The following is a 26,359-nucleotide window of genomic DNA, read 5'->3' on the forward strand; positions in this document are numbered from 1 at the left end:
TAGGATTTTGAGAATTCCATTTGTCGTAGTGCGCAACAGAAAAACAGAGGATTGAGCACAGAAATCTGAATTTCTTTGTGATCTGCTAGTAAAATCAGATAGTATGCATAAGCAAACATAAAAGGACAAATAAATATAGTTCTCCAATTACATATGGAATCTAAAGAAAAAAAAAAACACAGTAGTACGATTTTATAGTTCTGTAAGAAGTTACCTCTACTGAAAACTGTTTAAAGTAAGTATGATCAAAGCTTGGTAATTTCTTCCTATGATGTCTTGCAAGTAGTGCTATCAGCTGAGGGAAATGACTATCAGTATACAGATTATACTAAGTAAGGCACCGGGACAGAGCACTCAAAGAGAAACTTGACAAACCTTAACCTCCTCAGAACTGTAACCATGGAGATGCTCGCCAATCTACACCAAAGATTGAGCTTCTCAATGAATTAACTTGAAGATCTAACTGGTGCTGATTCTTAATGTACATGACTTAATTCATTAAGAGGAAAGCATTACCATGATAATACAATAAGAGTGCTTATGGTAATCTTTTTTTCCTGTGAAAACCCCAATATTGTGCAGCAAACTTGCAGCTTCAAGATATTCAAGATCCTTGTCATCGAGGGAGGCAGCAAATTGATTATCAGCTAGGTCATCACATTTTCTTAAACCTTCAAAAATCTTCTGCAAAACTCAACTATTCAAAACACTGAACTGTACAAAATAACTGAATCTTCTCCATATTCAATTTTAACATGGATATACACCTACTTTGGTTTTTCATTAGGCTTCATTGCATTTGAAAAGTTAATCCTCAAACAGTAGAGGTGTGACATATAACATCAGCTACAATTTTTCATACTTGAACCAAGTGATCAGATTATTAGAGCGCATAATCTCAAATTATTAACACAGAATTAAACATAGGGGATAGTATGTGGAATACTAAAGCTTCAGCTGGTATCTAACTATCTAGTATCGATCATATTTATCCAAAACTGCAGAAGTACCATTGATATGAATCAAATCAAGAAATTCTCTAAATACCTTTGCAGTGATTGCACACTGAGCAGCAGCTTTCATCCTCTTCTTGCCATTATACCACATTGCAAGCTGAACAACAGATGACCAACTTGCATTGGCAGTCAAAGCATAGCCACCATCAACCTTAGCCAAACTTTCTGCAATAACACCTTCTGCCAATGCATAACCAGAAACCTCCATCTCCTCAATTCCAAGCACCTCAAATATCTCCTCCAACAACACAGACCCAGCAACAATAAAATCAGACCGCCTTTCAAAGAACTTCTTTCTCCTTATCTTCTCTCCCTCTCCTCCACCACACAAACTCTCAACAACACCCTTCACTTCTCCTCTACTCAACCTCCAATCCTTCCTACCATCCCCAAGTGCATTCACTTTGCTAACTCAAACACATTGCTCTTATTCACATACCCATTAAACACTGCCTTCTCAACTGCCTTAATAGTACCAGAGGACCCTAATATGCTCCTTAATCTGACCAACACTGTTCCCAAATTTCTGGGTCAAACTCACATGCCCCAACTTCAATGAAGCACCAAAAACATATCTTCCCTGCTTCCCAATCACAAACTCAGTAGACCCACCTCCAATATCAACTCCCAAAACCATATTCTCATACATTGGCCAAAAATAAACACATGCCCAAATACACAAGCCTAGTTTCCTCTTCACCAGGCAACACATCAACCTCTAAACCAATCTTATCACTAACACATTTCAAGAACTCACCTTTGTTTGAAGTTTGAACTTTGAACTAAGCACATTGCTCGGATAAAACATGTAACAATGCCAACAAAGGATCCATGATGACCCCTGTCGATGGCTCATTAAAGCTTTCCTTCCCCTTGGGCAACTATCCTTCCAAGGTGTACATTCGCTATATGGTCATGTGATCTGCTCTTTGATTACTAACATTGCCAATCAGAGGTTAAATCTGCAGTTCAAAAGGGATACATGTTCAATGATCTACAGGCAGCATGGAACCTTCAATGGGCTGAATGTCATAAGAACTTTTGCAAGACATCATGCAACATATTATGTGCAAATATCCTCATCTCGGGTCTGGAACACTCAAAGGAGCAATCATGAGCAGCTCTTTAAAGAATACCTACAAAATAAAAGATAAGTTATTCTGTAAACATATGGATGGAAGTGTAGATAGATATGAAAGTGTAAAAGAAGAAACTTACCAGCTTGAAGTATTCCAATTCTTGTCTTAGTTCTTCCTCAATATCCTCGGCTAGAGGGTTAAAAAGTAAAGAAGTTTGATCTTTTACACCACAGTTTACCTGATAACGACACCAAGTTAATGATGCAGCAAAGGATACTGGAAAGGTATTTCTTTAGTTAAGCAGCACTACAGTTGAATTGGTCAATAGGCTATGGTAGCTAAAACCTTGATATAACATTTAAAAGGCGTTGCATGCATTCTGATAAATATACTACAGCAAATGAAAAGTTCTAGACTGAGCAAGCTATCGGATATGATTTTATGAGAAGGCCAATGTTCTCCCTACTGCATTCATCCCATTGGATGATAAGATAGAACGGCAACAGCAAACAACTTTTTGGGGGAAACTGTTGTATGGATATGAAAATATTGATAACTTCCTATAGAAAGAAAGGGAGAGAAATTGCACCCTGCATTGCACTCCCTTTCTTAGAACATAAAGGGATTGAAATAAGGGGGTAATTTTACCAAAAACAACAATACTACTCTAATGTTACAGGATATGTTTGACCTCTGTAGTTTTATCATTAGGATTCTACAACTGCAAAGAGAAAAAAACCCACTCTATAAGGGAGAGTTGGTTGGAAACCAGAGCAGAGAAATACCAGCTTAAAGCCTTCATAAGAATTTGAGAATTCCATTTTCTGTAGTGCAACAGAAACACGGAGAATTGTGCATAGAAATCTGAATTTCTTTGTCATCTGCAAGAAAAATTAGATAGTATGCATAAGCAAACAAGAAAAAAAAAATACCGATTACATATAAAATCCAAAGGGGAAAAAAACACAGTAGCACAATTTTATAGTTCAGTAAGAAGCTACCTCTCCTGGAAATTGTGTAAAGGAAGCATGATCAGAGCTTGGTAATTTCTTCCTATGATGTCTTGCAAGTAGTGCTATCAGCTGCGGAAATGACTGTCACTATACAGAATATACAAAGCAAGACACCAGGACAGAACACTCAAAGAGAAGACATACCTTAACCTCCTCAGAACTGTAACCATGGAGATGCTCACCATTCTACACCAAAGATTGAGCTTTTCAATAAATTAAATTGAAGATCTATATATACTGGTGTTGATTCTCATTGTACATGAATTCAATTATTAAGAGGAAAAATCATTACCATGATGATGCAGTATGAGTGCTTATGGTAACCTTTTTTCCCCATGAAAACCCCAATATTGTGAAGCAAAGTTGCAGCTTCAAGATATTCAAGATCCTTGTCATCTAGGGAGGCAGCAAATTGATTATCAGCTAGGTCATCACTTTTTCTTAAACCTTCAAAAATCTCCTGCAAAACTCAACTATTCAAAACACTGGACGCTACGAAATAACTCGATCTTCTCCATATGCAATTTTAACATGGATATACATCTACTTTGGTTTTTCCATTAGACTTCATTGCATTTGAAAAGTAAATCCTCAAACAGTAGAGGTGTGACATATAGCATCAGCTACAATGCAAGAAATTAATCCAAAACTGCACAAGTAGTCAAGTACCATCCGAAATGAATCAAAATCAAGAAATTAACTGAATACCTTTGCAGTGTTTGTACACTGAACAGCAGCTCTCATCCTCTTCTTGCCATTATACCTCATCGCAAGCCGAACAACAGAAGACCACCTTGCATTGGCAGTCAAATCATACCCACCATTAACCTTAGCCAAACTTTCTACAATAACACCTTCTGCCAATGCATAACCAGAAACCTCCATTTCCTCAATTCCAAGCACCTCAAATATCTCCTCCAACAACACAGCCCCAGCAACAATAAACTCAGACCGCCTTTCAAAGAACTTCTCCCTCCTAATCTTCTCTCCCTCTCCTCCACCACACAAACTCTCAACAACACCCTTCACTTCTCCTCTACTCAACCTCCAATCCTTCCTACCATCCCCTATACAAGCTACATTGCCAACCTCAATCACATTGCTCTTATTCACATACCCATTAAACACTGCCTTCTCGACTGCCTTAATAGTACCAGAGGATCCAACAACAACCTCAAAGCCACAATTTTTAATCTTCCTAACCAACCCAGATTCTTTAACAACCAACCTAATATGCTCCCTAATCTGACCAACACTGTTCCCAAATTTCTGGGTCAAACTCACATGCCCCAACTTCAATGAAGCACCAAAAACAACTATCCCCTGCTTCCCAATCACAAACTCAGTAGACCCACCTCCAATATCAACACCCAAAACCAAATTCTCATACATAGGCCAAAACTGAAGCATACCCAAATACACAAGCCTAGCTTCCTCTTCACCAGGCAACACATCAACCTCTAAACCAATGTTATCACTAACACATTTCAAGAACACACCTTTATTCACAGCCTCACGCACAGCAGCAGTGGCAACACAGCGGACTTGGGCTTTGCTGACTTTGTATGATGTCAACGTGTTCTGAAACTTCTTGAGAGCCTCAAGAGCAATGAGCTGAGATTGAGCTGAGAGTGTAAAAGGGGTTGATGATGATGATGTGGGAGTGGTTTCACGGCCAAGAACAACAGGCTCTCTGAGACGATCAATGGTGAGGAACTTGCCATTTGGGTAGGCTCGGATTATGATCATCTTGAATGAGTTTGTGCCCATGTCAATGGCTGCAAAGAGTGATGAAGAACAAGAAGAAGAAGCCATAGGGTTTTTGGTATGTGGGTTTTTGGTTTTGTGACAGAAACTTGTAACATGGGGCACTACAATTGGTTCATAAACTCAGCTCCCAGATAACACACTGAAAAGTCCTTCCTTTTAATCGAAGTTCTTATCTTTAAAGCACTTCTCCAAACCTTTAATCGAAGTTCTTATCTTTAAAGCAGTTCTTATGCACTGTGCATGAGTTTAGTGGATTATGATTTTCTTAGTAGTTTTTATGATTTGATTCTTAAACCCTTCACTTTATGGATATTCCAAAAGAGGATCTTACTCTTTTCCTGTATTTAATTGTATGATTGTTGGAGTATTAAAATGAAGCATTATAGTAACATAATCCGCCTTTAAAATGGATTAGTAACATAATCCCATTGCTTTAAAATGAAGCATTGGTATTAAAATCTTATAGTCAATGAAGTTCTTTCTGGGTCTGATGAGCCTGAGGAGAACATATAAAACTAAACAAGCTCTACCTCCTGAGAGGTTCCCAGAATGTTCCCGGAAACAGCGTTCTTGGAAAAACTGTATCGCCGGAAAGTTTCGCAGAATCTGCGACCACCACCCACCAACCCAAGCAGCATTGAGTATTGACTAAACTACCAAAGCACCAGTCTCACATTCAAAAGACCGCGAGCTATATTCTCTTCTTGCCTTTTTTATACAGCATGTGAGATCAACTATGTCCACGCGGGCAGACAAAGATTGTGACATACTCTAGTTAGAGGAAGCTTAGTTAGAGGAAGCTACGGTTAGGTTATAGGAGAATTATAGATGGATGGTCAATCTTATTGAAGAGGACTTGAAAGATTTCTTAATGATGACGGATATATTATCGAATCAAATTTGTAGAGTCAAAGTTTAAATCTTAGATAACGAATATTGAATCTCATATTAATGGTAAATGAGTCACTATCTAATGAAATCATTGCAAGTGACCTAGTGGCTAAGCCTTAAGTTCGATTCATAAAGCTATCAAAATGACTAGGCATTATGTTCCACTACATAATTGGATCATTTCACGAGCGCCGAGGAATTAAGTCATAAGCCATGTCATTTTGTTCATCATCACCATCATCTGTTTCGTTTTTGCAGAGAAACCACCAACTCAAGTTCAATTCATGAAATTGTCAAAGTGGTAAGGTAGTGTGTGGTACTGTGTAGTTAATTGGATCATCTCATATCCGCTACATAGTTTGAGCATTTCACATGCGTCGGGATTAAAACATGAACTTGTAATTATGATCACAACCATCTGCTCCATTTTTGCAGAGAAAACCCAACCTGAGTTTGATTCACGAAGCTATTAAAATGACCAAACATTACGCTACAAAATGTAGTTGGAGCGTTTTCACATGCGCTAGCTGAGTGACTAAATTACGGGCCTTGTAATTCCGATCATCATAAGCATCATCATCTGCTCCGTTATTGCAAACATTGTTCACTTTGTGCTTCTAGTTGCACGTACTCGCTGGTATGAGCTAATAAAGTACTCTCTAGGTTAGTAATTTACATGGAAGTTCAGATCAAACTTCAGAGAAACTCAGAAAAGGATTCATTTCATCTGAAATCCACAGTCCTTTTCATACCGTCACTTTACAAAACATAAACAAACGCGTTCAACAAAGAAATTCTTGTCTGCACTTTCCAGCGACCTTCAATCTTAGCTCTTGTACGCGTCGCTTCCACGTGGAAATACTCTTCCTCTCTCTACAATCCAGTCACTATCTCTCTCTCACTTGACCTTTTCCGTTCCCTACCCCTTGGATTTTGCTCGTACTACTATTTGGTGTCTGTGACAGTTCGAGTACTTTTCAATCCCGACGCGTTTGGTCGTTAAAAGCCAAGCTTTCCCAGAATCTTAAACTTGTTCTTTTATTCCTTTAAAATGAGACAAAATCACAGACAAGCACTAATCCATCAAACCCAAAGCTCAAGTCGCTTGGTTTTGTCCAAATATTGCTTTGTTAATATTATTAATCTGATCTTGACTTTTCATGATTTGCGTGTTTTGATGTGATTACTTCCTCGAAGGTTCCTTGTACCTTCTTCACCTACAGTTAACAACGGTCAATCTGGACCTCCTTATAAACCCAAAGAGTGGTTCGTGTTGCTTTATTGCTCATATCGATTCCCTTGTAGAAAAGACTTGCATAAAAGTTGGGTTTCAAACTTTTGAATCACCGAAGAAAAAAAAAGTGGGTTTTTGATGGTACCTAAGAGGCATTTCAGTGACGTGGGGGGTGCGGAGTTTCAGTTTCCGGTGCCGGAATCGAAAAGGAGACCTCTTTTTAAGAAGTGGGTGGTTTTAGTTTGAGTAAAGATTGGTGCTTTATGTGTGGTTTGGATGGTTGAGTTTGGTTTTTGATTCTGGGTTTTGTGTTCATATTTGTGCAGTGTTGCTAGGGATGTGATGAGAGACGGTCCCTTGAATGAAAAAGCGTGGGAAAATTTCTTCAGAAAAGTGGTAAGATTTGGCAGTAATTAACACGATCATGTTTTACTTTCTGTGTAAGAAAGTAAAAAAAAGAAAAGAAAAAGGAAAAGAACCAAACCCTGTATATAGGATGAGTGGTTGACCGTTAGGTTTAGTTTCATTGGTTAAGAAGCATGTACCTTTCAAAGATGAGTTTACTATGCAATTGTGTTTGAAATTCTATTCTGGTTGAGATATTTGATAGTTGATACTGATATGATATTCGAACTTCTTTGTTGTATAGGTGCGAGATGAGCTGGAGAATTTGCTTATTCCCTACCTGAGGGGAACTTCGAGGTTAGCTCTTTGATCATTTCTCTAACGTCTTCAATCTTTTTTTCCAATCTCCACCAGCTTTAGATTACTCTGCTGAAAAGCTTCTTACTGAAACTTTGAATGTTGGAATTGTTGTTAATCTTGTAGCAGGCCTCCTCTTCAAATTGGTCGTTCATCTGGAGCAACTGGTTTTCAGTTGCATTTCATCAACAAACTGCCATCAACAATATTCACAGGCAGCAGGGTGGAATCAGAAGACGGCACACCTCTTCAAATTATGCTACGTGATGCTGCTACGCAAAATGTGGTCAGTTCCGGTCCGCTGTCTTCAGTGAAGATTGAAGTGCTTGTTCTGAGTAGCGAATTCGGGTCTGATGATCAAGAGGATTGGACTGAGAGAGAATTCAGCAATGGCCTAGTCAAACAACGAGAAGGGAAGAGGCCGTTGGTGACTGGTGAGGTGACTCTTAATCTGCGGGATGGGGTGTGTTTTCTTAATGACATTGTCTTCACTGACAATTCAAGCTGGATCAGAAGCAGGAAGTTCAGACTAGCAGCTAGAGTTGTGCCGAAAGCTCCTGGTGATGACATTCGAATCAGGGAAGCTATAAGTGAGGCTTTTCAGGTGAAAGATCACCGCGGGGAGTGTAAGTTCTACAAACTTATCTCTTGATCTTTACTAATATCATCAACTATGTTTCACCATATTTTCTTCACTTGTGATCTATGCTAACAATTTGTCACAATATGCTTCATTCAGTGTACAAGAAACACTACCCTCCATCCTTGAATGATGAGATATGGCGCCTGGAGAAGATAGCAAAGGATGGCGCATTCCATAAGCGATTGGCTGAGTGTGGGATTACTACTGTGAAGGCGTTGCTGCGGTCATATATGAAAGATCAATCCTCGCTACGAAATGTAAGAGTCTCATTTGTTCTGTTACATAATGAGCCTAAAGTAGCTTAGTGAAATTTGTGTATGGATTATTCATCCACTTATTTTTGTAAACTGCAGTGCTTTGGTTCGGTCCCAAACAAGATGTGGGAAACAATAATGGAGCATGCATTGACTTGTGAGATAGATGAACAAAAGCTCTATGCTTACCATAGAGCCAACATAACCCTCCTGTTCAACTCAATCTACAAGTTCGAGGGAGTCATGATTGACAAACAACTCTGTGATTTGGAGCAACTCACCCCACCTGAAAAGGTATGCGTACATCTTTCAAAAATAGGCTCAGATTTATAATTTCTGGTGTTATTATTTATCTCCTTTAATTGATGGTTGCTATGACTTGGTTAGTTGAGAAACTGATGAATTGAGTTACATTTGCAGGTTATGGTGGAAAATTTGAAGCTGCATGCGTATAAAAATGAAGCAAATATGGTCCTCGTGGATGCTGCAACTCTATTTAGCCTTTCAAAGCCTTTGCCTAGTCTACAATTCAATAATCCAAACTCAGAGCTGCAACAATATATTCTCCAATTCCCACAGCAAGGTATAAACTAAGCCAATATGGGTTATCTAAGCTCATATTTCAAAGTGCATGAACTTGCATCATAGTGTACACTTTAAATGGTTTTCGAACTAATTGTGTGATCAAAAACTTTGCGCAGATGAACCGCCAATGCACTTGGGATTCCACCACTCATCGCCTTCAACTTCATATCATTATCAATCAGAAGGAAGCAATCAGTTAATGGTGTCTCTAGCACCAACTAGTCATCCAATGCAAGCGTTCACTCCAGCGCTACGCAACAGTTTCTCAACGGAGGAGTTCAGCTCCTTACAGTTCAATGCAGAAAACAGTTGGCCTCAAATTGTGCCAACTGCTCAATTAGGCACTACCGAAAACCTTTTCCCGGTACAAACAACAACTTGGTCTCCAATGAACCCTAACTGGGGGGGACAAGGGACCGGATTTTACTTCGGCTCAAGTAGCGAAAGTGGCATTTCCGGTTTTGTACATAACTCAGGGACGGTGAAGAAACCCAAGGCATGCTGGTGCAAGCTTCGTGCCGCCATTAAGTGGTGGGTTTCTGTTAGGGCTAGAAGAATGGCAAGGCCTCTGTATTTGGCCAGCTAGAAGATCACTGGTAGTGTTACTCATCCTCCCTTTTTAGTTTCAGTGAACCACTAGTTGTAAAGCATGTACCTAAATTAAAAAGGGTAGTCTTTTCCTAGATGTGTTAAGACCTAGTTACTCACTTAGTCACTAGTCTATTTTCCTTCAGTCTTTTTCTTCTCCTTTAATGTGTAAAATGTGCAAAAAGGGGTTACTCTGTTGTTATATATAGTTGACCATGATGTACATAGTGTTCAAATGATCTATGTAAAAGTGGTTTCTGGAAAAAATCTAATAAGATTCAGTTTATTTGTTCCACGATCTGTTTATGTAGATCAGTACTTTTTCTGTTGATTGTACTCTTTAGTAAGTTGCTGCTCAAGTTGAACAATGTTCCTATACTTAGAAGCTTGTTCTCAATTGTTATTGAAACCAAAATCCTCATAATCAAGTAATGTAAACTATAAATGATGTATTTTCGGTCATAGTTAAAACATTCACGAAAAAATTCAACAGAGAAAAATTATCAATTAGTCTCAACTCTAACTAAAAGTGTACATTTGTGCTTAAGAACAATATTGATTTGCTCACGAGTCATTATCATATTGCTAATTCTTCCAATAATCTTACTTATCAGGCACAATGTTAGGATACATGTTTGTTATCGGAGACAAACTGATTGATCATGAATCATTGTTATATTGCCAATTCTTCGGATTTGTCTTGCTTTCTTGGATACCGTGTTAAATATCGCATAACTATTCTAATAGATGCGACTACGACACACATAATGTTCCAAACTGTTTTGCGAGTTCCATAAGAAGAAATTGTATATTCCTTTAAAGAATGTCATTCAGGTAATTTTCGTTTTTGTATGGACACCCTCTTGTTCAAATTGATCGCAGCATCCCATAAGCATCGTATGCACAAGGACTAATTGTTTGGAGCCTAGACAATCAATTTAATGTTCGAATGCAATACATGAGGGGTTTCCACATCTTAAACTTAAACGTTCTGGTGAAAAACTCATGACACGTTTACTTACTTGAATTAAGAATTAAAATGTGTAATAAGGATATTCCCATATATCAGGTTTAATACATTTACTAACATATGTAGACATATGAATATTTTTTTTAGTGTATTAGATTCATGCACTTACTACTTGCATATATATAGGTATTTGAACGTGTGTGCCCCACCTTCGATCAGGACTCAAGAGAATATGAGTTTGTGAATCTTCACCCTAATTTTTCCGGTCACCATTCTAATTGTCTCTGATGACATCTTCCGTTTTCCTACTGTTTCCGATTCCAAATATTGGGGGATGTTGGGCTTCTTGGACGTTGTTCGAACTTCCAAGCTCTTATCAGGCCCAATGTCAAGAGTCGTTAAAACCGGTAAACCCTCGGCCCGATTTCCCAAGCCTCACCAGTCACCACCCTATAAAAATATCTAAAGCAGCCACCTGTCCACGTAAGCATTTGACTCAGGTTTGCAGAATCGTAATGGGAATAAAAAAATCATCTCTCTCTCGAAGTTTCCTTCTTCGTATCTATAGAGAAGATATTTTCACGTCACCAAACAAAAATACACCAGACAAAAACGCACAGGGCCTCTCTCTCTTTCTATGGTTACGCTCTGAAATTCGAAGCAGCAGCTCTTCCCTGATTCGAAGGCTTTGTGATTTCGATTTGGAGTTATGGACCGGGAAGGAGGATCCAACGGCGGATCTTGCTACTACTCCGTCCTCGGGATTCGCAAGGACGCCTCCTTCTCGGACATCCGCACAGCTTACCGCAAACTCGCCATGGTAAAATAACGACGCCGTTTTCATCCTCTTTCTTTAATTCCGATTAACTTCCGATTTTGATTCTAGTTTTGTTATACTTTTATGAAGAAATGGCATCCGGACAGGTGGTCCGGGAACAAGAACCTCTCGGTGGCCGGAGACGCGAATCGGCGGTTTCAGCAAATCCAGGAAGCTTATTCGGGTAAGTCCGTCATCAAAACGACGTCGTTTTTTTTACAAATTTATTATTATTTGGGGGTTGGAGTTAACGACGGCGATTTTGGTGGCGCAGTTCTCTCGGATCAGGGGAAGAGGTCAATGTACGACGCCGGGCTCTACGACCCGCTTGAAGAGGAAGACGAAGTTCGTATCTCCATCCTTCTCCTCATCCTGCCCAGGCAAATGTTCACCGTACATAATACGCGGTAAAAACGACGAAAACGACGCCGTTTTTTAAAGGCGCGGTAAAAAAAAAAAGCAGGCCTAAATTCCGCTTTTCGTACGGTGAATGATTTGCCTGGACGATATCGGTTGTCGCCTTTTATTTATCTTAATTTTGGTTATTTACTTTTATGGCCTTGAGTAACTTAAAGTTTGGTGTGATCAGGAATTTGGGGATTTCATGCAAGAGATGATTTCCATGATGAACAATGTGAAGGACGAGGTGAGTTTTATTTACCTGTTTACTCTTTACTGTGTAGGGGTGAAACTGTAATTTCCTAATTGGGATGGGAATTGGGATATTTATAGGGCGACAGCTTTGAGGACCTCCAGAGGATGTTTGTGGAAATGGTAGGTGCTGATGGGAACCACGGAATGGGGTTTGACATCGGCGGCATGGATCCAACCGCCAACAAAAAGGCACGTGCCGGCTCGTCCCGAAGTAACATTAACGCCGCCGCCAATCGCGGCACTTCGCGCTGCTAGCGATGCCGGATCACGGCGGTTCATTTGTGTAATTTGTCGAATTTAACCCCACCTGCCCATCGTGTCTTTTCTATTGATTTAGTCCGAATTGGCTTTGTATTGAAATGGGTAGGTGGATTATTAGGTAACTTTAGTTTGTAGCCCTTGTGGGTGGGTTGTCACCAAAACGTTGCAATGTTGGTCCTTTTTAGTAATAAACTTTCTTTTTGTTGGTTTCTTTTGCTTATTTTATGTGTATTCTTAATGTTATCCTGATTAATTTTTTTAGATTAGAAAGTTGAAGAGACTTGCCACTAGGTGTTTAACATCAACAACTGGTCTAGATGCCATATGTCACACATCAAGATAGTTGCAAGGAATGTTGTCACCTTTTATATGGTACTATGATGGTGAAATGTTATTATATGAGCAGCTATGTAATTGATTGGTGAGAAATATAAGCTTTTAAAATTTAAAGTGTTCATCCAAAGTGGAATAAAGAAATTCAAGGCAATCAATCTACAGGTTTTTTTATCAGGAAAAAAATTCCAAAAGAAAATTAGAAAGCAAAACCTCTTGGCAATCTCTCTGTAGGCTGTGGGTGTCAATAGCAGAAGCAGCGGCTTCTAGGTCTCAGTAGGATTAGTGTAATGTGGGGGCTTGTAGTTAGCTAATGGGCCATTCAGTTCTCAGTCATATCCACAAAAATTGGGCTTTCCTTTAAATAGATTGTGGGGTTGCGAGGTTGCGTCACGGCTTGATACTCGCATGTTGGCCACGCGCTAGTACTCATTTAGTCATTTATTCATTTTTGGACCTACTTACTTAAAAAAAAAAAAAAAAAAAAGAAACATCATGTAATTAGTTTTACCTTTACTTTTTCACATATCCTTGGTATTTTGGAGACTCGAGAAACTATACTAGTGAAGCATAAAATGAGGCCCAATATGCATCTATGCATGTTATAAATCTCCTTAATTATCAATTGAAGGTTGCTTGTAGCACAAAGAGACTTTTAACTTTAATAGAGATTTGTCATTCTACAAAAGAAATTTATGAAAGCTCAAGCTGAAAACATTGTTTATGAAGTTTTACCAAAAAAGATTAAGGGGAGGGGGTCAGTTAACCTAAGCTCGTTAAGGCGATCTGGCAACATAAGTTGAGTTCAATTCCACTTTCAAGTTATAAGAAACTTTTAAAGTTTCGTAGTCAAAATGTGATGTAATAAGCATACAAACATACGACGAGGAAAATTACGTATACAAAATTATAATTTAATTTTATAATGTAAGAAACAACAACTTTTCAGTCATTTGTTTTGGAAATATAAGAACATTTTGTAAAGAATTAAGGTTGATGTTATTAACACACACAATCTATGAAGAGAGCCAAATAATAAAACAAATTCAAGTGACAAGTTTGTAAATAAAATTAAAATGTGTGGATAGAAAAATCGATTAGGTGTGTTCATAACAAAAAAAAAAGCGTATTAATAATATCAACCAAGAATTAAATGTCTCGATATGAAAATTTGAAATCTCACCGTAACCAGACTAGATACTCGGAACATTTTCGCGATTAAATCTGAAAATCGCAAATTCGGAATACGCCACGGCACACAGAGTTGTCTCTTAAATATTTTCTAATTTATATTCAAAACCGGGGCCGGTTCAGGACTTTTTAGAGCGGTTCAGCCCGGTTGTTGGCCTCCCAAGCAGATGAAAATTCCATATCCACCCCTTCGCAGACAATCCGACCGCGATATCGCCACTTTTTCCCCTCATCTTCAAATTCAAACAGAGTGGCAATATCCGTAATTAATCTCCGATCCGAGCCCAATTGTGTATGACCCTCCACTCCCACTAGCGCTATAAAACCGGCCTCTATTCCCATCCCTCTCTCTCACTTCAAATACTTCCGACTCTCAACGTTCCTTCCCTTGCTGCCCTCTAAAACCCCACTCTCTCTCTCTCTCTTAGGGTTTCGGAGTCTTTTTTGAAGCACCGAAACGATGTCGTTGAGGCCAAACTCGAAGGCGGAGGGTCGCCGGAACAAGTACAAGGTGGCGGTGGACGCGGAGGAGGGGCGGCGGCGCAGGGAGGATAACATGGTGGAGATCAGGAAGAATCGCAGGGAGGAGAGCCTCCAGAAGAAGCGCCGCGAGGGGCTTCCGCCGCAGCAGGCGCCGCCTCAGTCGCCGGCGCTCGAGAGGAAGGTAATAACCTAACCTAGTGCTTTATTTAGGTTTGGATTAGAGGATGACTGCTATTAGTTCTTATTTAGTATTGCTGTTTGATCTTGCAGGTTGAGATTTACTGATTTAGTTGAATTTTTGTGGTGAAGCTTGTGATAGCTGTTTAGGATGAATGTGGTTTTGCTTCGGTTGCTTTAGTTTGTATCGGAATCGAAATCGACTAGTTTGTAATTGTTTAGCCGAAAATGATTTTGCGGTTTTGTAGTTTGTGTTCGATTTGTTAAGCTAATGCCAAGTTGAGATCAATCGAACTTGTAAGGTTGTGAGTTTGAGATAGATTAGGGATTGAATAGTTTTTCTTTGTTCTTATAGTGAAATATTGATTTCATGAGTCAGGCATTTTGTAGTTTGTTTATTTTACGATATGTCAGATAGTCAACTCCGTAGTCAATGACAAGAAAATGCTTCTCTTTTCCTTTTCTTTTTGCGACTCTGTGTTGATTGTTGATTGACAGAAATATTTTATCCATCTTATAATCATTGTACGTCCTTTTTGCAATTGCATACAAAAGTATAGTGCAGATATTGTTTTACTTCTCATGGTGTTTCTGACATATTCTGGATTATATATTAACAACCTTGTATCTATTTCATTACAGCTGGAGCATTTACCGTCGATGGTGGCTGGTGTTTGGAGTGAAGAGCCCACCCTGCAGCTCGAGGCAACTACTCAGTTTAGGAAGTTGCTTTCAATTGGTGAGTAAAGGCATATATAAGGTTGCAATTGACTGTGTGTGTGTGTGTATAATTTTTTTTTTTGTTTACTAGTCTATTTAACTATTTCATGTTGTTCTGTACAATAGAGCGCAGCCCTCCTATTGAGGAAGTTATTCAATCTGGTGTTGTTCCTCGATTTGTGGAGTTTCTTATGAGGGAGGATTTTCCACAACTTCAGGTCAGAAACCTCCCATTCATAATGTATATTACCTACTTTAATACAATGTATTGAGAACATTCTCATTGGCTTCAACTTACTGCAGTTCGAGGCAGCTTGGGCTCTCACAAACATTGCGTCTGGGACGTCAGAGAACACAAAGGTGGTTATTGAACGTGGCGCTGTTCCTATCTTTGTCAAACTACTGAGTTCTCCAAGTGATGATGTTCGTGAGCAGGTATGAATCAGAGATGGTAATCCATTCCTCATATTGAGCTTTCTTCTGTTGTTCTTGTCATATATATCATATATTACTTTTGAACTTTCAGGCTGTTTGGGCATTGGGAAATGTTGCTGGTGATTCCCCAAAATGCCGGGATCTTGTACTTGGCAATGGGGCTTTGATTCCATTGTTATCCCAATTGAATGAGCATGCAAAGCTGTCTATGTTGAGAAATGCTACCTGGACTTTGTCAAACTTTTGCAGGGGCAAGCCACAGCCTCCTTTTGATGAGGTTGGTGTTTTTCAGATGATTTGATATTTATTCAAGTGGTAATGTCTTAGATTGCACTGAATGATATATGCTAGGTAGTGCGATTGACATGTACTGTTATTTGGTGGGTGTAAATACTGATAAAACTGTCCTATTTTGTTTAGGTTAAGCCAGCACTTCCAGCTTTAGCACGTCTGATTCACTCAAATGATGAAGAAGTATTGACGGATGCATGTTGGGCTCTTTCATACCTTTCCGATGGTACTAATGACAAAATTCAAGCAGTTATTGAGTCTGGAGTATGCCCTAGGCTTGTCGAGCTGCTGCTGTGAGTGTCTTTAATTTCTTGTTGGAACTTTTTGTCTTTGATATTTTTTTCTTCGAGAAATGCTAACTTTTCATAATTTTGTCAGTCATCCATCTCCCTCTGTACTAATTCCTGCTCTCCGCACGGTTGGAAATATTGTTACTGGTGATGATATGCAAACTCAGGTATTTGTTTCATTCGACCTTTTCACTCTTGTTTTCCCTTTTATATGTTGGTTCTGTAGATGAACAGATTTAGTAAGTGTTTAATAGAACTTTTATGTGAAGCACTTGCACTTAAAAGAAACAAACACACTTTAGAAAAAGGAAGCACGGATCAGCAGAGTAAAACTTTCCTCAGTACTAACATTCCTCGTAATGAACTACTGGTGTACAAACAATAACTTTCCTTGTACTGAACTACTGGTGTACAAACACTTTGTTTTCCTTCTCTTCAATTGTTCATCGATAGAGCATGGGCTTGTTTAAGATTATGCATCCTTTGCAAGGCAATGTCAAACCACCTATTGCAGTTGACCTTGAATCTCAGCCTGTCTATGTGAATGATGTCTTTTGTTTGTTGATAGAATTGTGTGGATGGTTGTAAAGTTAACCTAATGTTGGGACCAAGTAGGAATTATAGAAGGGAGGATAAAGAACAACATTGCTAAAACGTGTGTTTATACTGATCCCTTTCTGCCTCTTCTAAGTTCTTCAAGCACATGAGAGAAATGAATTCTGTTTGTATATATGTATTGCTCATGACAACTGTAGAGAACTTCTGCTCTGCAGTGTCAATTTTGTGCTTCAAGAATGACTGTTGCACTTGTGTTTATTTCCGGCCCAGTGCAAATAAATAGTTGACATATTTTAATCTTTACAATGTGGTTACCTAACTTTAGGATTTCCTTTTACTGCATTTGGTGATAATAAGCTGTTGTTTATTTCCAGGTGATCATCCAACATCAAGCTCTTCCTTGTCTGCTTACCCTTCTGACCAACAATCATAAAAAGAGCATTAAGAAGGAAGCTTGCTGGACGATTTCAAATATCACAGCTGGAAACAAAGATCAGATTCAGGTAACAGAGATTTCATATATTTTGGGAAATAATCAAGTGATTCTCATTTATTTTATTGTATGTATGCCATGTCATTTAAGCTGAAGTTCACAACTCGAGTAGTGTTACGGTCAGCTTTGAATTTCAAGTTTCTGATGTTTGCAATACTTAACAGGCTGTTGTTGACGCTAATTTAATTGGTCCACTTGTTCAACTGCTTTCAAGTGCCGAGTTTGATATAAAGAAAGAAGCTGCCTGGGCAGTATCAAATGCGACATCTGGTGGTTCTCATGATCAGATAAAGTATGAAGTTTTAACCTGTTAGTTTTATTCCATAACTATATGCCAGATCTTAGACTGCTGATTAACTTGGTTTGTTTGGTTACAGAATTCTTGTAAATCACGGGTGTATCAAGCCGTTGTGTGATCTTCTTATCTGCCCTGATCCAAGAATAGTTACAGTTTGTTTGGAAGGCCTGGAGAACATCTTGAAGGTTGGAGAAGCTGAGAAGAATTTGGGCATGACAGGAGGTGTAAATCTCTTTGCTCAGGCAATTGATGAGGCTGAGGGGTTAGAAAAGATTGAGAATCTACAGACTCATGACAATGCTGAAATTTATGAGAAGGCAGTGAAGCTTCTTGAGACCTATTGGTTGGAGGACGATGATGGTGATGAAACAATGCCACCGGGTGATGCTGCAACTGTTCCTACTGGTGGATTCAACTTTGGAGGAAACGCTCCAACTGTCCCGTCTGGTGGATTCAACTTCAGTTAGAGGTCATATATGCTGTTTCCACACATCATATATACAGCTCATGGTGTTTGGATCTGGAATGGTGTCATGATGTTTTATATTTGTATGCCATCTTATCAATTGCAGAAATTATCCTCATTATGCACTCAAGTCCTTGAGTATTGCAAGGCAATAGTCCAGTCAGGTCAGGTCAAGCGTCTACTTAAGGTCGGGTCGTCTTTAGGGTTGATTTTTGGGGTGGCTGGTTCAGGTGTATTGAACTACAGGTTTAAATTGGGATATACTACTATATGAAGAACATCTGCATTCTGCAACAAGATCACAGTCCGGGTTTTCTTTTTGTTTTTTTGGCGAAGCAAATGTCAAGAGTCTTATTAGTGATATGGGTGAAAATATGATTCACACAGGTGGTTTTGAAACTCCGAAACTCGGTTTAAATTTGTTCCTTTAGTCAGTCCAAGATTTCTATTCCATTTTCATTTTATGCTGTGTGTTCATTACAACTCAATCTCTCTCCCTGTTTTGGTTCCAAATTTGTTGGTCAAATATATTTTAATTTCCAAATGGTATATATATTCAAAATTGTCTAAAGTCTAAAGCTTTTACGAGTTTGATTCTACTTACAAAGATTAAGGCGTGTGGTTAATGCCAAAGCACTTCGCTGGGGTTGATTAAAGATGTTGATTGATGATGAGTGAGTGTGACAAGCCTTGTTTCGATTTACCAATGAAGTCTAGGCGTAGCTGGGTGACCTTCTCTAGTATACTCTATACTGAGATTTAGAAGGCTCATCTTTTAAGGATAATTATGAGATAGAGATTTGGTCACTTTTTACGATTTTGTGGCTTAATTACCAAAAATGGTACGTTTTGTGATCAAAGTCACTGCCCACGAACTCGAAACCACCAATTTGGAGACATATTTAGATCATGAAGTACGTGATAATAGAAGTGTGTATGTTTTTATTTTTGGATTAAGATACTAGTATAGGTTAAAGTCACTACCATTCAGTTGTGTTTATGATTACACCCCTTTTTTTTTTCTTTTTTTCTTTTTTCGTAGGAATATGATTAAACCCTTTTGTGGCTTCTTTCTACCCGAAACGGTGCGTTTTAGACTTTAGTGACCAATTATTTTCAGAGAAACAAATGTGTCTATGATTACATTGTGGCCAATTATTTACTTATTCATCTCTCACACACAAGAATTCTTGTTACCAATTACGTGAGAAGTAACCAATTACTTCAGAAGTTTGACACCAATTATTGAGAGCATGGTCTGGTCTATATATGTAGATGCCTCTGCCATCGTACTACAAGTAGAGGAACCCCACTCCTGCCCAAGGCACGCGTCCTCCCTCTCTCCCCCAAACTGTTATGGCAGGAGCATCAGACCAATGGGTACTATTGTAATTTTCATACAGACACAGAAGCCCCTCCGCATTGGGGCCCATGGGGTTTTGTGTCCTTATCCACCTGACCAGCTCCAGACCTCCAGTGGTGAGTGTAGTGAGTAGTGACCACTGTGAGTCTGTGACCTCACTCCGCATTCTGCCTCTTGTCATTTCTCCACCCCACTCTCTTCCTCTCTGGGTTTAAATTCATATGCATGAGTAGTCCACGAGCCCAAAACTTGAGCACTCTCTCTTTCTCTAGCATTGCTTCCCTTTTTTTCTTTGAGGTCTTGAGCTACTCTCTTGGTTTGTGAACAACATCATGCAGTTGAGGAGCCAGGTAGAGGCTTAAATTGTGGCTTAGAGTATTGCTTACTGTTTTGGTTTTGGCTCTTTCATTTGTGTAATGTTTGTGTTTTGATCTTGGAAGCGGCGATCAATAATGGTGGAAGAGAGTGGGGAGGAGACTAGTCCTATGAGGAGCTGTAAGGAATGTAATACGACTAAAACACCATTGTGGCGAAAGGGAGCAGACGGGAAAAATGTCAGTCACTCATGAGTCCCCACTTTGGGATACCCACCACCCTTAATTTGTTGCTTTGTTTGCTTTGTCAATTCCCCATTCATTTCTCTGCGATTTTTTTTGTTTCATTCATGTTATCTTCTCAACAGGAACTTGTTTTTTGATTTGTGTGCAAGGATTTTGTGGTTGGGATTTTCTCTCTTATTGAGTAACTGTTCATGATCTCGTTGCTGGTTTCTGGTTGATCGTCTCTCTGGTTATCTTGTGTACCCATTTGATGACTCTGCTTTGATTTCATCTTGCTTTGGCCTGTTTTTTCAAAACCCATTTGGAGGACTAAAACGAAAAAGACGATCTTTTTTCTTGGAGTCCAAAAAGGAAGCTCATTTCCAGGAATAAACGTAGAACCCATTTGGTTTGATTTATCTAATGAGTCTTGGGAATTCACTGTTCATTTTATATTCATGAATTCCATATCTTCATTCATGATTGTGTGTAAGAATTTGGATTTGAAATGATGCAGACACTTTGCAATGCCTGCGGCCTCAGGCGGAAGAAACGACTTACCAAAGTACTGGACGCAGAAAGCAGAGCAAAGAAGGGGAAGAAAACCACGCCCAGAAAACCAAGAATTCATACTGCTGGCTCAACAACCAACAGAGGAAGAGGACTACTGGGAATCGAGACAGTGATGAAAAAACGGAGGAGCTACAACCGGAAGATGTGGACGATGGAAAAGGACCAACAACTAGCTGTGGCAGCACTGCTAGAGCTAGCTGGCTCAGCTCTTGTTAAACTCTCTGATAGTAACTTTTACTGATTTTACTGATTTAGGGTAAACAACAAGGGCGACTGTGATTTTATCCTACCCTTGTTTATGGTATTTTAGTTGGGTTAATATTTGGAGGTAGGAAAAGGCAGGTAGTAATCTGGGGATGCCATGGAAGTAGAAAATAGTCGAGGAGATGGAGGGAATGGCATTCCTGTGTTTTGGGAGTAACCTTGATTAGATGTTGTGTATGCAACTATGGTAAATATGAGAGTAATCAATGAAAAGATCTTATTATCTAATTTTTGTGTGCCAATTTCTTTTCTGTTTATATTTTCATTTGCGTATTTGAGGCATGTCTGGACAAATTTCATTCTTGCAACCTGTGACCAGTGGATGCTTGTTAGAAAGGAATAGTCTTTGTGGTGAAACTGAAATGCATATACCACATTTCCAAAAAACAATGCACATTCCACGCTCTTGTAGAGCAACCCAAATCATAAACATCTTTCATCAACTTTTTTTGGGTGAGAGCTGGATGACATTTTGGACTTGCTACCACAACTCGCTCCTTCGAAAACGCTTTTGGATTAATGCATATGGTTATGTCGTTCTGAAGTTGCTCATGTAGATCAAAGACAACTTCTGTAATTTTGAGCTATTTTTATCAAGAAATGTCGAAAACGCATTTCACACTTTAAACTCGTTTATGTTTGTTCAAGAATATATCTCAAGCGAGTTGTAAATTATCAAGCTAGTTCTTTACAAAGATTTTAGAACTTATTAGGGAAGTGTCGTTTTAAAAATTCATATAGCATCTGCTTTTCACTGGGCGGGCAGCAAAGCTGGCTAGAAGTACAAATTAGGCATTAGTTCAATCAGAGGTAGTGGTCTAATTTGTAAAGCCATGGTTCAAGCATCCATAAATAGTAGATTCATGCCCACCAAAAGAGTGAAATTTTGGTTTTTGGGCAGCTACCTTTCCTCTTACAAAAGCTGTTGAGCTCTAGTGAGGCTAGTCAAATCCCACTCTATTGATTCTCTCTATGAACCAAGTCCTTCCTTGTTTATTACCCTTAACTAATTTTACCTTTGTTAAATAATAGATAAGTTTTCATCTTTTTTCTTATTCTGAAGAAACAGTAAGATGTAAATAGAGAGAAGGGAGAAAGAGTTGTAACTTGCTGGACATTTGCTTTACTTGTACCACTACTCTTGGTTTCTACTTGCCCTACTATATCAAGCAAGGTACACTACAAGCATATGATTATGCTCCCTTTTGAATTAAGATATAACTACTGACTTAAAACATGCCATGTTCCACCAATTTGGATTCAATCTTTATTATTTTCATCAGGTTGTTATTCTTATTACCAAGTCAGAAAATTAAAAATATTAGATATGATGAATTAGATGAGGAAAAATTAGGTCATGATTTCGAGTTTTTTCATGTTGTAGAATTGTTTAACTATGATAAATTAAAAGCAGACAAATTTTAATAAGAAAATAACAATGTCTGATTTTGATCGACAAACTATGCACTATAGTTTTACGATTTTAGATAAGAAATTATAGATTAATGAAAACTTTTTCTAAGAAATAGTTCCAAATCTAATTTTTATAAAGTTAGAAAAACATAAGTTATCTTTCGATATACTTCGTCTCGCTTAGAAAGTTATAATTCACTTTGCTCTGATATGTAGGCATGAACAGCGTTACATTGCAACATTATGAAATAAGAATTTTCTTGTGTAGAGACAAATGTTCCCTCTTTTATTTTTTATTTTTAAATAAAAGGCTGGTGCGACTGCTCTTAAGTCTTTATTAATAAAACCGTAAAATATATAGAAAGAGACATATAACCTAAACCATAATTATAAAGATCCAAAATAATATCGAGAATCAAACACCAACTAACAAAAAGTATTACCCTAAAAACGACTATTTTTAGTAACAGAAATCGGTTGAAATGGAAAAGGAGAAAAATAATAACGAAAATTGGTTCAAAAAATCGTGGGTGCAGCAAGGAAGGCGTTTTCCGAAGAAAAGGATAGAGTGCAAGTAGAGAGAGGGAGAGCCAAAACCGGATCGTGCACGCGATCCGCAACCTTCTCTTCAGCCATTAGTTTCATTACCACTCTCTCAACTCCACACGACTCATTTTCCCTTCCATTCTATAAAACCAAACAACTTCATCTTTCACGTTTTGTCCAAATGAGCTTCGTTTCGTCTAGTTGAATTTACAAGGCAAGTCTCTCTCTCTCTCTCTTGTTGCTTTTGTTTGTGTTCTTATTTCTCAAAGCAATGAATGTTAGACTAGCTATATGGTGTTCTGGGCTCTTGATGGGTTTCTATTAGCTTCCATTGTTTGCTGAAATGGGTTCTTTTGTTTTGCTGTGTTTGCAATCTGAATTGTGGTTTTTGAGCTTAAAGGTTCTAGCTTTACTTTCTCCCATTTGCTTGCTTTGTTTGGAGTTTGTCTGAATGACATTGGATTTTACAACTCAGTTGGTTTGTGTAAGATTGGTTTACTTGGATATTGCTTTGATTTATGTTTGATGAGAACACACATAAAAAGTGTTAAAGTTTGAGTCTTTGATCATAATTTTGTTCCAAGTACAATTTAATTGAGCGAGCCGTTGGTTTTCTAGAATAAAACTGGAATTTGTGTGCGTGTGTGATGCATGTAGCTAATGTAATTGCCATTCAGATTTTGTTACAAAGATTCAAGTTAAAATTCAGTTATTGGTTGTTTGAGGTAAAACTGGACCCAGTTTAGATTCCATGGTGGAAATAGTATGTTTGTTCATGTTTTAATATTGCTGCTGTACCATGCATATGATTCGATAAACTGTGCAAAGTCTGATATCAAGATCCATACTTTGAATGTTGATTAGTATCCACTTATCTTTTGTTTTATTTGTTTTTCTGGTTATTGAGGTAGTATTCTGAAGCTAGTTGTCCCTATTTTTTAATCATATACTTCTTTTGCGTCTTCATTTTCAGGTCTGCCAATTGCTTTTAATTAGGTTGTGAACTTCCCTTTGATGATCATTGAGTTGAGATGAGAACCTTTTCTTTATCAAGAGTTCCCAGATGTGGGCTTTTTAACTTGGCTCAATTTTGGGGTGACAACTTCCACAGTTCGAGTAGGACTTGTGGATACAGTTGTAATTCTAAGCTGCATAGCTTCAAAATTTATGCCCTTGATGGAGGAAACAGTAGGAAATGGACTAGAAGGCCTCTAACAACAAATACAGAAGGCAGAAACAAAACTGCCCAGCACAGTAGTCCCAGCACGATTAGGCATGAATTGTTGAATGTAACAGCTTCAACAAGTGCTACAATAAATATAAGTAAAGTCGACACAAGTCAATATGAAAAGATTCAACATCATGACATTCGAGAACTGATTGCTGAGAATGGAGATTTAGCCAGTCTAGTGACAGTTATTATATTTGATATTGAGACTACTGGGTTTAGTAGAACAGATGATCGAATCATAGAAATTGCACTTCAAGATCTTCAAGGTGGTGAAAACAGTACTTTCCAGACACTGATAAACCCCGAACGTGATGTCCCCTGGAATACAACCAAAATTCATGGAATTGCTACAGATATGGTCAGAAAACCTAGTGTTCCAAGGTAATGTTTCCTGACTTGTTTTCTTATTGTTCAAGATTATTTTCCATCTATGATAGTGATCTGTTCAAGACTCAAGAGTATCCTAATTCCATTACGAGCCTACTTTTTCTGGAAATATGTCAATGCTGAGTTTTATTTTTAACTGGAGACATGGGTCTGGGTTATATATTGCTTGAGAATTGATATTCCAAAAGTTACATATAATATGATGAATGAGCATTTATTACTACAACCATGGGGTAGGTCTGTGATAGCTGAGAGCAAGAAGACTATAACAAGGAGGGGAAAAGATGAATGGGAATTTCTTGGTCTGTTCATTGTCTACATACATAAACCAAGTATTTCTTTGGTTGTGTAGTGACAACAAGCCCTTGCATCTGTTTACCTGTTATGTAAAGAAAATCAGATATGCTTTTGAGGGAACTCAGGAAGTACCAGCCCTTGAAAGAGGGGTGCTACTGTTGCGGTGGTCCAATCCCAGCCATGGGTGTCCTCTTCCCATATGGAACCACCTGTACCTCAACTGGATGGCTGTGATTGTCCACCTGTGCACATTACACCTGTATATTACAACTATTGTAGAGCACTTTACTATGCACAGCATTTTCTGTTTGCCATCGCTTCTGCTTTGCCCCAGTAAATTTGAGAACGTGTGCACGAATGTCACTTGCATCGATATTGCAACAATTGCAGAAATGCTTACTTATGGATTTCCTGCCCTGTAATTCATGCAGGATGAAGGAACTTATACCAATCTTACTCAGCTATATCAAAAGCCGTCAAAAGCCGGGCGGTTATGTAATGTTGGTTGCTCACAATGGTCGTAGTTTTGATGTGCCCTTTCTCCGTAGTGAGTTCTCTCGTTGTGGCGTAGAGTTTCCTTCAAACTGGCTGTTCGCAGACAGCCTTATTATGGCACGGAAAGCAATGAAGTCTGCAGGTCTGTTTTGTGTGTACATCTGCTCATGCTTGACATGTATTTTTTGTTAAAGGGATACTAAAGCCTTCATGTTTACTCTGCAGGATCAGAAGCTTCTTCAAAATCATTAAAATTGCAAGACCTTCGTGTGCACCTTGGGATCCCATTGGTTGGTTCAGCTCACAGAGCCATGTCAGATGTGGTAGTATTGTCAAAAGTGTTTCCAATGTTAACTTATATTCTGAAACAGACACTTGCCAACGTCGTGGTTGAACATTCTTTCTCTCTTTCGGACATTGACAACCCGAAGAAGAAGAAGAGTTCTAGGTAGGATACGCCCCAGCTTGGTACTAATACATTTTCTTTGTAACCTATTATCAAATGATCAGTGGATTTTATGGGATGCCTCTTGAAGAGCTTGAGGTTAGAATTCACGATTCCTCGAGGATGTCAATGACTCCAGTTAGGGTAGGGTCGAAAAAAGAAAAATGGTGTACCATTGTAATTGTAATACATTCTTACAGATAGTCATTTATTCAATGACCACAATAATCTGATGTATGCCTCTGTTGGATGTGATTTACAATGACAGAATAACAAGTACTTCACAACACCTGAATCTGTCGATTGATGCTTGTTTCTGTAATTTAGTAACCTCAAACTAACTCAAGTTTGTAAATAAAATAAAAATGTGTGGATAAGAAAATAGATAGTGTGTTTAATAGTATGGGTTAATAAGTAACAAAAAAAGTAGTTAATAGCAAATAAGACCAAAAAAGAAAGAATGGATGCCTTTCCTAGTTATATCTTGCAAATTCCACAACTATGAAGTTTGATATTTTCTGTGTAATAATTTCCTCAACTATTGTCTAGACGCTGATGCTGTATACACTTTGGATGAACCACATCACATAACGT

The 26,359-nt window shown here is 38.5% G+C and overlaps 7 protein-coding genes across 7 annotated transcripts in view; 5 read left to right on the forward strand and 2 right to left on the reverse strand.

Moving 5' to 3' along the window:
* Positions 1 to 1,665, reverse strand: part of LOC101303145 (exopolyphosphatase-like) — a 2,030-nt gene extending 365 nt beyond the window's left edge. The window contains exons 1-6 of the mRNA XM_004304824.1: positions 1,493 to 1,665; positions 1,048 to 1,396; positions 517 to 684; positions 376 to 417; positions 215 to 295; positions 1 to 82 (exon numbers count right to left, since the gene is read on the reverse strand). Coding sequence (XP_004304872.1) covers positions 1 to 82; positions 215 to 295; positions 376 to 417; positions 517 to 684; positions 1,048 to 1,396; positions 1,493 to 1,665 — 895 coding nt within the window. The remainder of the gene's footprint in view (positions 83 to 214; positions 296 to 375; positions 418 to 516; positions 685 to 1,047; positions 1,397 to 1,492) is intronic.
* Positions 1,666 to 2,095: 430 nt separating this feature from the next.
* On the reverse strand, positions 2,096 to 4,923 carry LOC101303441 (exopolyphosphatase-like). The gene is made up of 7 exons (XM_004304825.1): positions 3,817 to 4,923; positions 3,401 to 3,568; positions 3,253 to 3,294; positions 3,097 to 3,177; positions 2,881 to 2,976; positions 2,235 to 2,333; positions 2,096 to 2,152 (listed from the first exon to the last, which is right to left on the reverse strand). The coding sequence occupies exons 1-7, from the start codon at positions 4,921 to 4,923 to the stop codon at positions 2,096 to 2,098; spliced, it is 1,650 nt and encodes a 549-aa protein (XP_004304873.1).
* Positions 4,924 to 7,052: 2,129 nt separating this feature from the next.
* On the forward strand, positions 7,053 to 10,104 carry LOC101293694. Its single transcript, XM_004302205.1, has 8 exons — positions 7,053 to 7,230; positions 7,330 to 7,399; positions 7,653 to 7,705; positions 7,832 to 8,331; positions 8,445 to 8,605; positions 8,702 to 8,896; positions 9,023 to 9,185; positions 9,304 to 10,104. The coding sequence occupies exons 1-8, from the start codon at positions 7,142 to 7,144 to the stop codon at positions 9,771 to 9,773; spliced, it is 1,701 nt and encodes a 566-aa protein (XP_004302253.1). The 5' UTR covers positions 7,053 to 7,141; the 3' UTR covers positions 9,774 to 10,104.
* A 1,114-nt stretch (positions 10,105 to 11,218) lies between these two features.
* On the forward strand, positions 11,219 to 12,695 carry LOC101293987 (chaperone protein DnaJ-like). The gene is made up of 5 exons (XM_004302206.1): positions 11,219 to 11,565; positions 11,653 to 11,746; positions 11,837 to 11,907; positions 12,152 to 12,208; positions 12,295 to 12,695. The coding sequence occupies exons 1-5, from the start codon at positions 11,455 to 11,457 to the stop codon at positions 12,469 to 12,471; spliced, it is 510 nt and encodes a 169-aa protein (XP_004302254.1). The 5' UTR covers positions 11,219 to 11,454; the 3' UTR covers positions 12,472 to 12,695.
* A 1,659-nt stretch (positions 12,696 to 14,354) lies between these two features.
* On the forward strand, positions 14,355 to 18,736 carry LOC101294276 (importin subunit alpha-1-like). The gene is made up of 10 exons (XM_004302207.1): positions 14,355 to 14,665; positions 15,304 to 15,400; positions 15,508 to 15,599; positions 15,685 to 15,816; positions 15,908 to 16,093; positions 16,237 to 16,400; positions 16,486 to 16,564; positions 17,330 to 17,458; positions 17,613 to 17,740; positions 17,826 to 18,736. Exons 1-10 carry the CDS (start codon positions 14,462 to 14,464, stop codon positions 18,211 to 18,213), a joined length of 1,599 nt encoding a protein of 532 aa, XP_004302255.1. The 5' UTR covers positions 14,355 to 14,461; the 3' UTR covers positions 18,214 to 18,736.
* Positions 18,737 to 19,824: 1,088 nt separating this feature from the next.
* On the forward strand, positions 19,825 to 20,928 carry LOC101303728 (GATA transcription factor 15-like). The gene is made up of 3 exons (XM_004304826.1): positions 19,825 to 19,925; positions 20,016 to 20,129; positions 20,632 to 20,928. The coding sequence occupies exons 1-3, from the start codon at positions 19,908 to 19,910 to the stop codon at positions 20,926 to 20,928; spliced, it is 429 nt and encodes a 142-aa protein (XP_004304874.1). The 5' UTR covers positions 19,825 to 19,907.
* A 1,964-nt stretch (positions 20,929 to 22,892) lies between these two features.
* On the forward strand, positions 22,893 to 26,053 carry LOC101294573 (DNA polymerase III subunit epsilon-like). The gene is made up of 4 exons (XM_004302208.1): positions 22,893 to 23,124; positions 23,884 to 24,522; positions 25,257 to 25,462; positions 25,546 to 26,053. The coding sequence occupies exons 2-4, from the start codon at positions 23,942 to 23,944 to the stop codon at positions 25,770 to 25,772; spliced, it is 1,014 nt and encodes a 337-aa protein (XP_004302256.1). The 5' UTR covers positions 22,893 to 23,124; positions 23,884 to 23,941; the 3' UTR covers positions 25,773 to 26,053.
* The last annotated feature ends 306 nt before the right edge of the window (positions 26,054 to 26,359 follow it).

This window comes from Fragaria vesca, linkage group LG6 (genome assembly GCF_000184155.1).
Source record: "Fragaria vesca subsp. vesca linkage group LG6, FraVesHawaii_1.0, whole genome shotgun sequence".
Taxonomy (NCBI): Eukaryota; Viridiplantae; Streptophyta; class Magnoliopsida; order Rosales; family Rosaceae; genus Fragaria; species Fragaria vesca.

What these genes read in the sequence shown, in the direction of transcription:
- LOC101303441 (XM_004304825.1), bottom strand. Translation starts at nt 4,923, where the DNA reads ATGGCTTCTTCTTCTTGTTCTTCATCACTCTTTGCAGCCATTGACATG. An exon ending in ACAGTTCTGAGGAGGTTAAG is followed by an intron (nt 3,178 to 3,252) that starts GTATGTCTTCTC and finishes TCATTTCCGCAG; the next exon opens with CTGATAGCACTACTTGCAAG. An exon ending in TTACACAATTTCCAGGAGAG is followed by an intron (nt 2,977 to 3,096) that starts GTAGCTTCTTAC and finishes TTTTTCTTGCAG; the next exon opens with ATGACAAAGAAATTCAGATT.
- LOC101293694 (XM_004302205.1), top strand. Translation starts at nt 7,142, where the DNA reads ATGGTACCTAAGAGGCATTTCAGTGACGTGGGGGGTGCGGAGTTTCAG. An exon ending in GAAAGATCACCGCGGGGAGT is followed by an intron (nt 8,332 to 8,444) that starts GTAAGTTCTACA and finishes TGCTTCATTCAG; the next exon opens with TGTACAAGAAACACTACCCT. An exon ending in ATCAATCCTCGCTACGAAAT is followed by an intron (nt 8,606 to 8,701) that starts GTAAGAGTCTCA and finishes TGTAAACTGCAG; the next exon opens with TGCTTTGGTTCGGTCCCAAA.
- LOC101293987 (XM_004302206.1), top strand. Translation starts at nt 11,455, where the DNA reads ATGGACCGGGAAGGAGGATCCAACGGCGGATCTTGCTACTACTCCGTC. An exon ending in AATCCAGGAAGCTTATTCGG is followed by an intron (nt 11,747 to 11,836) that starts GTAAGTCCGTCA and finishes TTGGTGGCGCAG; the next exon opens with TTCTCTCGGATCAGGGGAAG. An exon ending in TGAACAATGTGAAGGACGAG is followed by an intron (nt 12,209 to 12,294) that starts GTGAGTTTTATT and finishes GGATATTTATAG; the next exon opens with GGCGACAGCTTTGAGGACCT.
- LOC101294276 (XM_004302207.1), top strand. Translation starts at nt 14,462, where the DNA reads ATGTCGTTGAGGCCAAACTCGAAGGCGGAGGGTCGCCGGAACAAGTAC. An exon ending in AGGATTTTCCACAACTTCAG is followed by an intron (nt 15,600 to 15,684) that starts GTCAGAAACCTC and finishes AACTTACTGCAG; the next exon opens with TTCGAGGCAGCTTGGGCTCT. An exon ending in CACAGCCTCCTTTTGATGAG is followed by an intron (nt 16,094 to 16,236) that starts GTTGGTGTTTTT and finishes TATTTTGTTTAG; the next exon opens with GTTAAGCCAGCACTTCCAGC.
- LOC101303728 (XM_004304826.1), top strand. An exon ending in AGGGAGCAGACGGGAAAAAT is followed by an intron (nt 20,130 to 20,631) that starts GTCAGTCACTCA and finishes GAAATGATGCAG; the next exon opens with ACACTTTGCAATGCCTGCGG.
- LOC101294573 (XM_004302208.1), top strand. Translation starts at nt 23,942, where the DNA reads ATGAGAACCTTTTCTTTATCAAGAGTTCCCAGATGTGGGCTTTTTAAC. An exon ending in AGAAAACCTAGTGTTCCAAG is followed by an intron (nt 24,523 to 25,256) that starts GTAATGTTTCCT and finishes TAATTCATGCAG; the next exon opens with GATGAAGGAACTTATACCAA. An exon ending in GAAAGCAATGAAGTCTGCAG is followed by an intron (nt 25,463 to 25,545) that starts GTCTGTTTTGTG and finishes TTTACTCTGCAG; the next exon opens with GATCAGAAGCTTCTTCAAAA.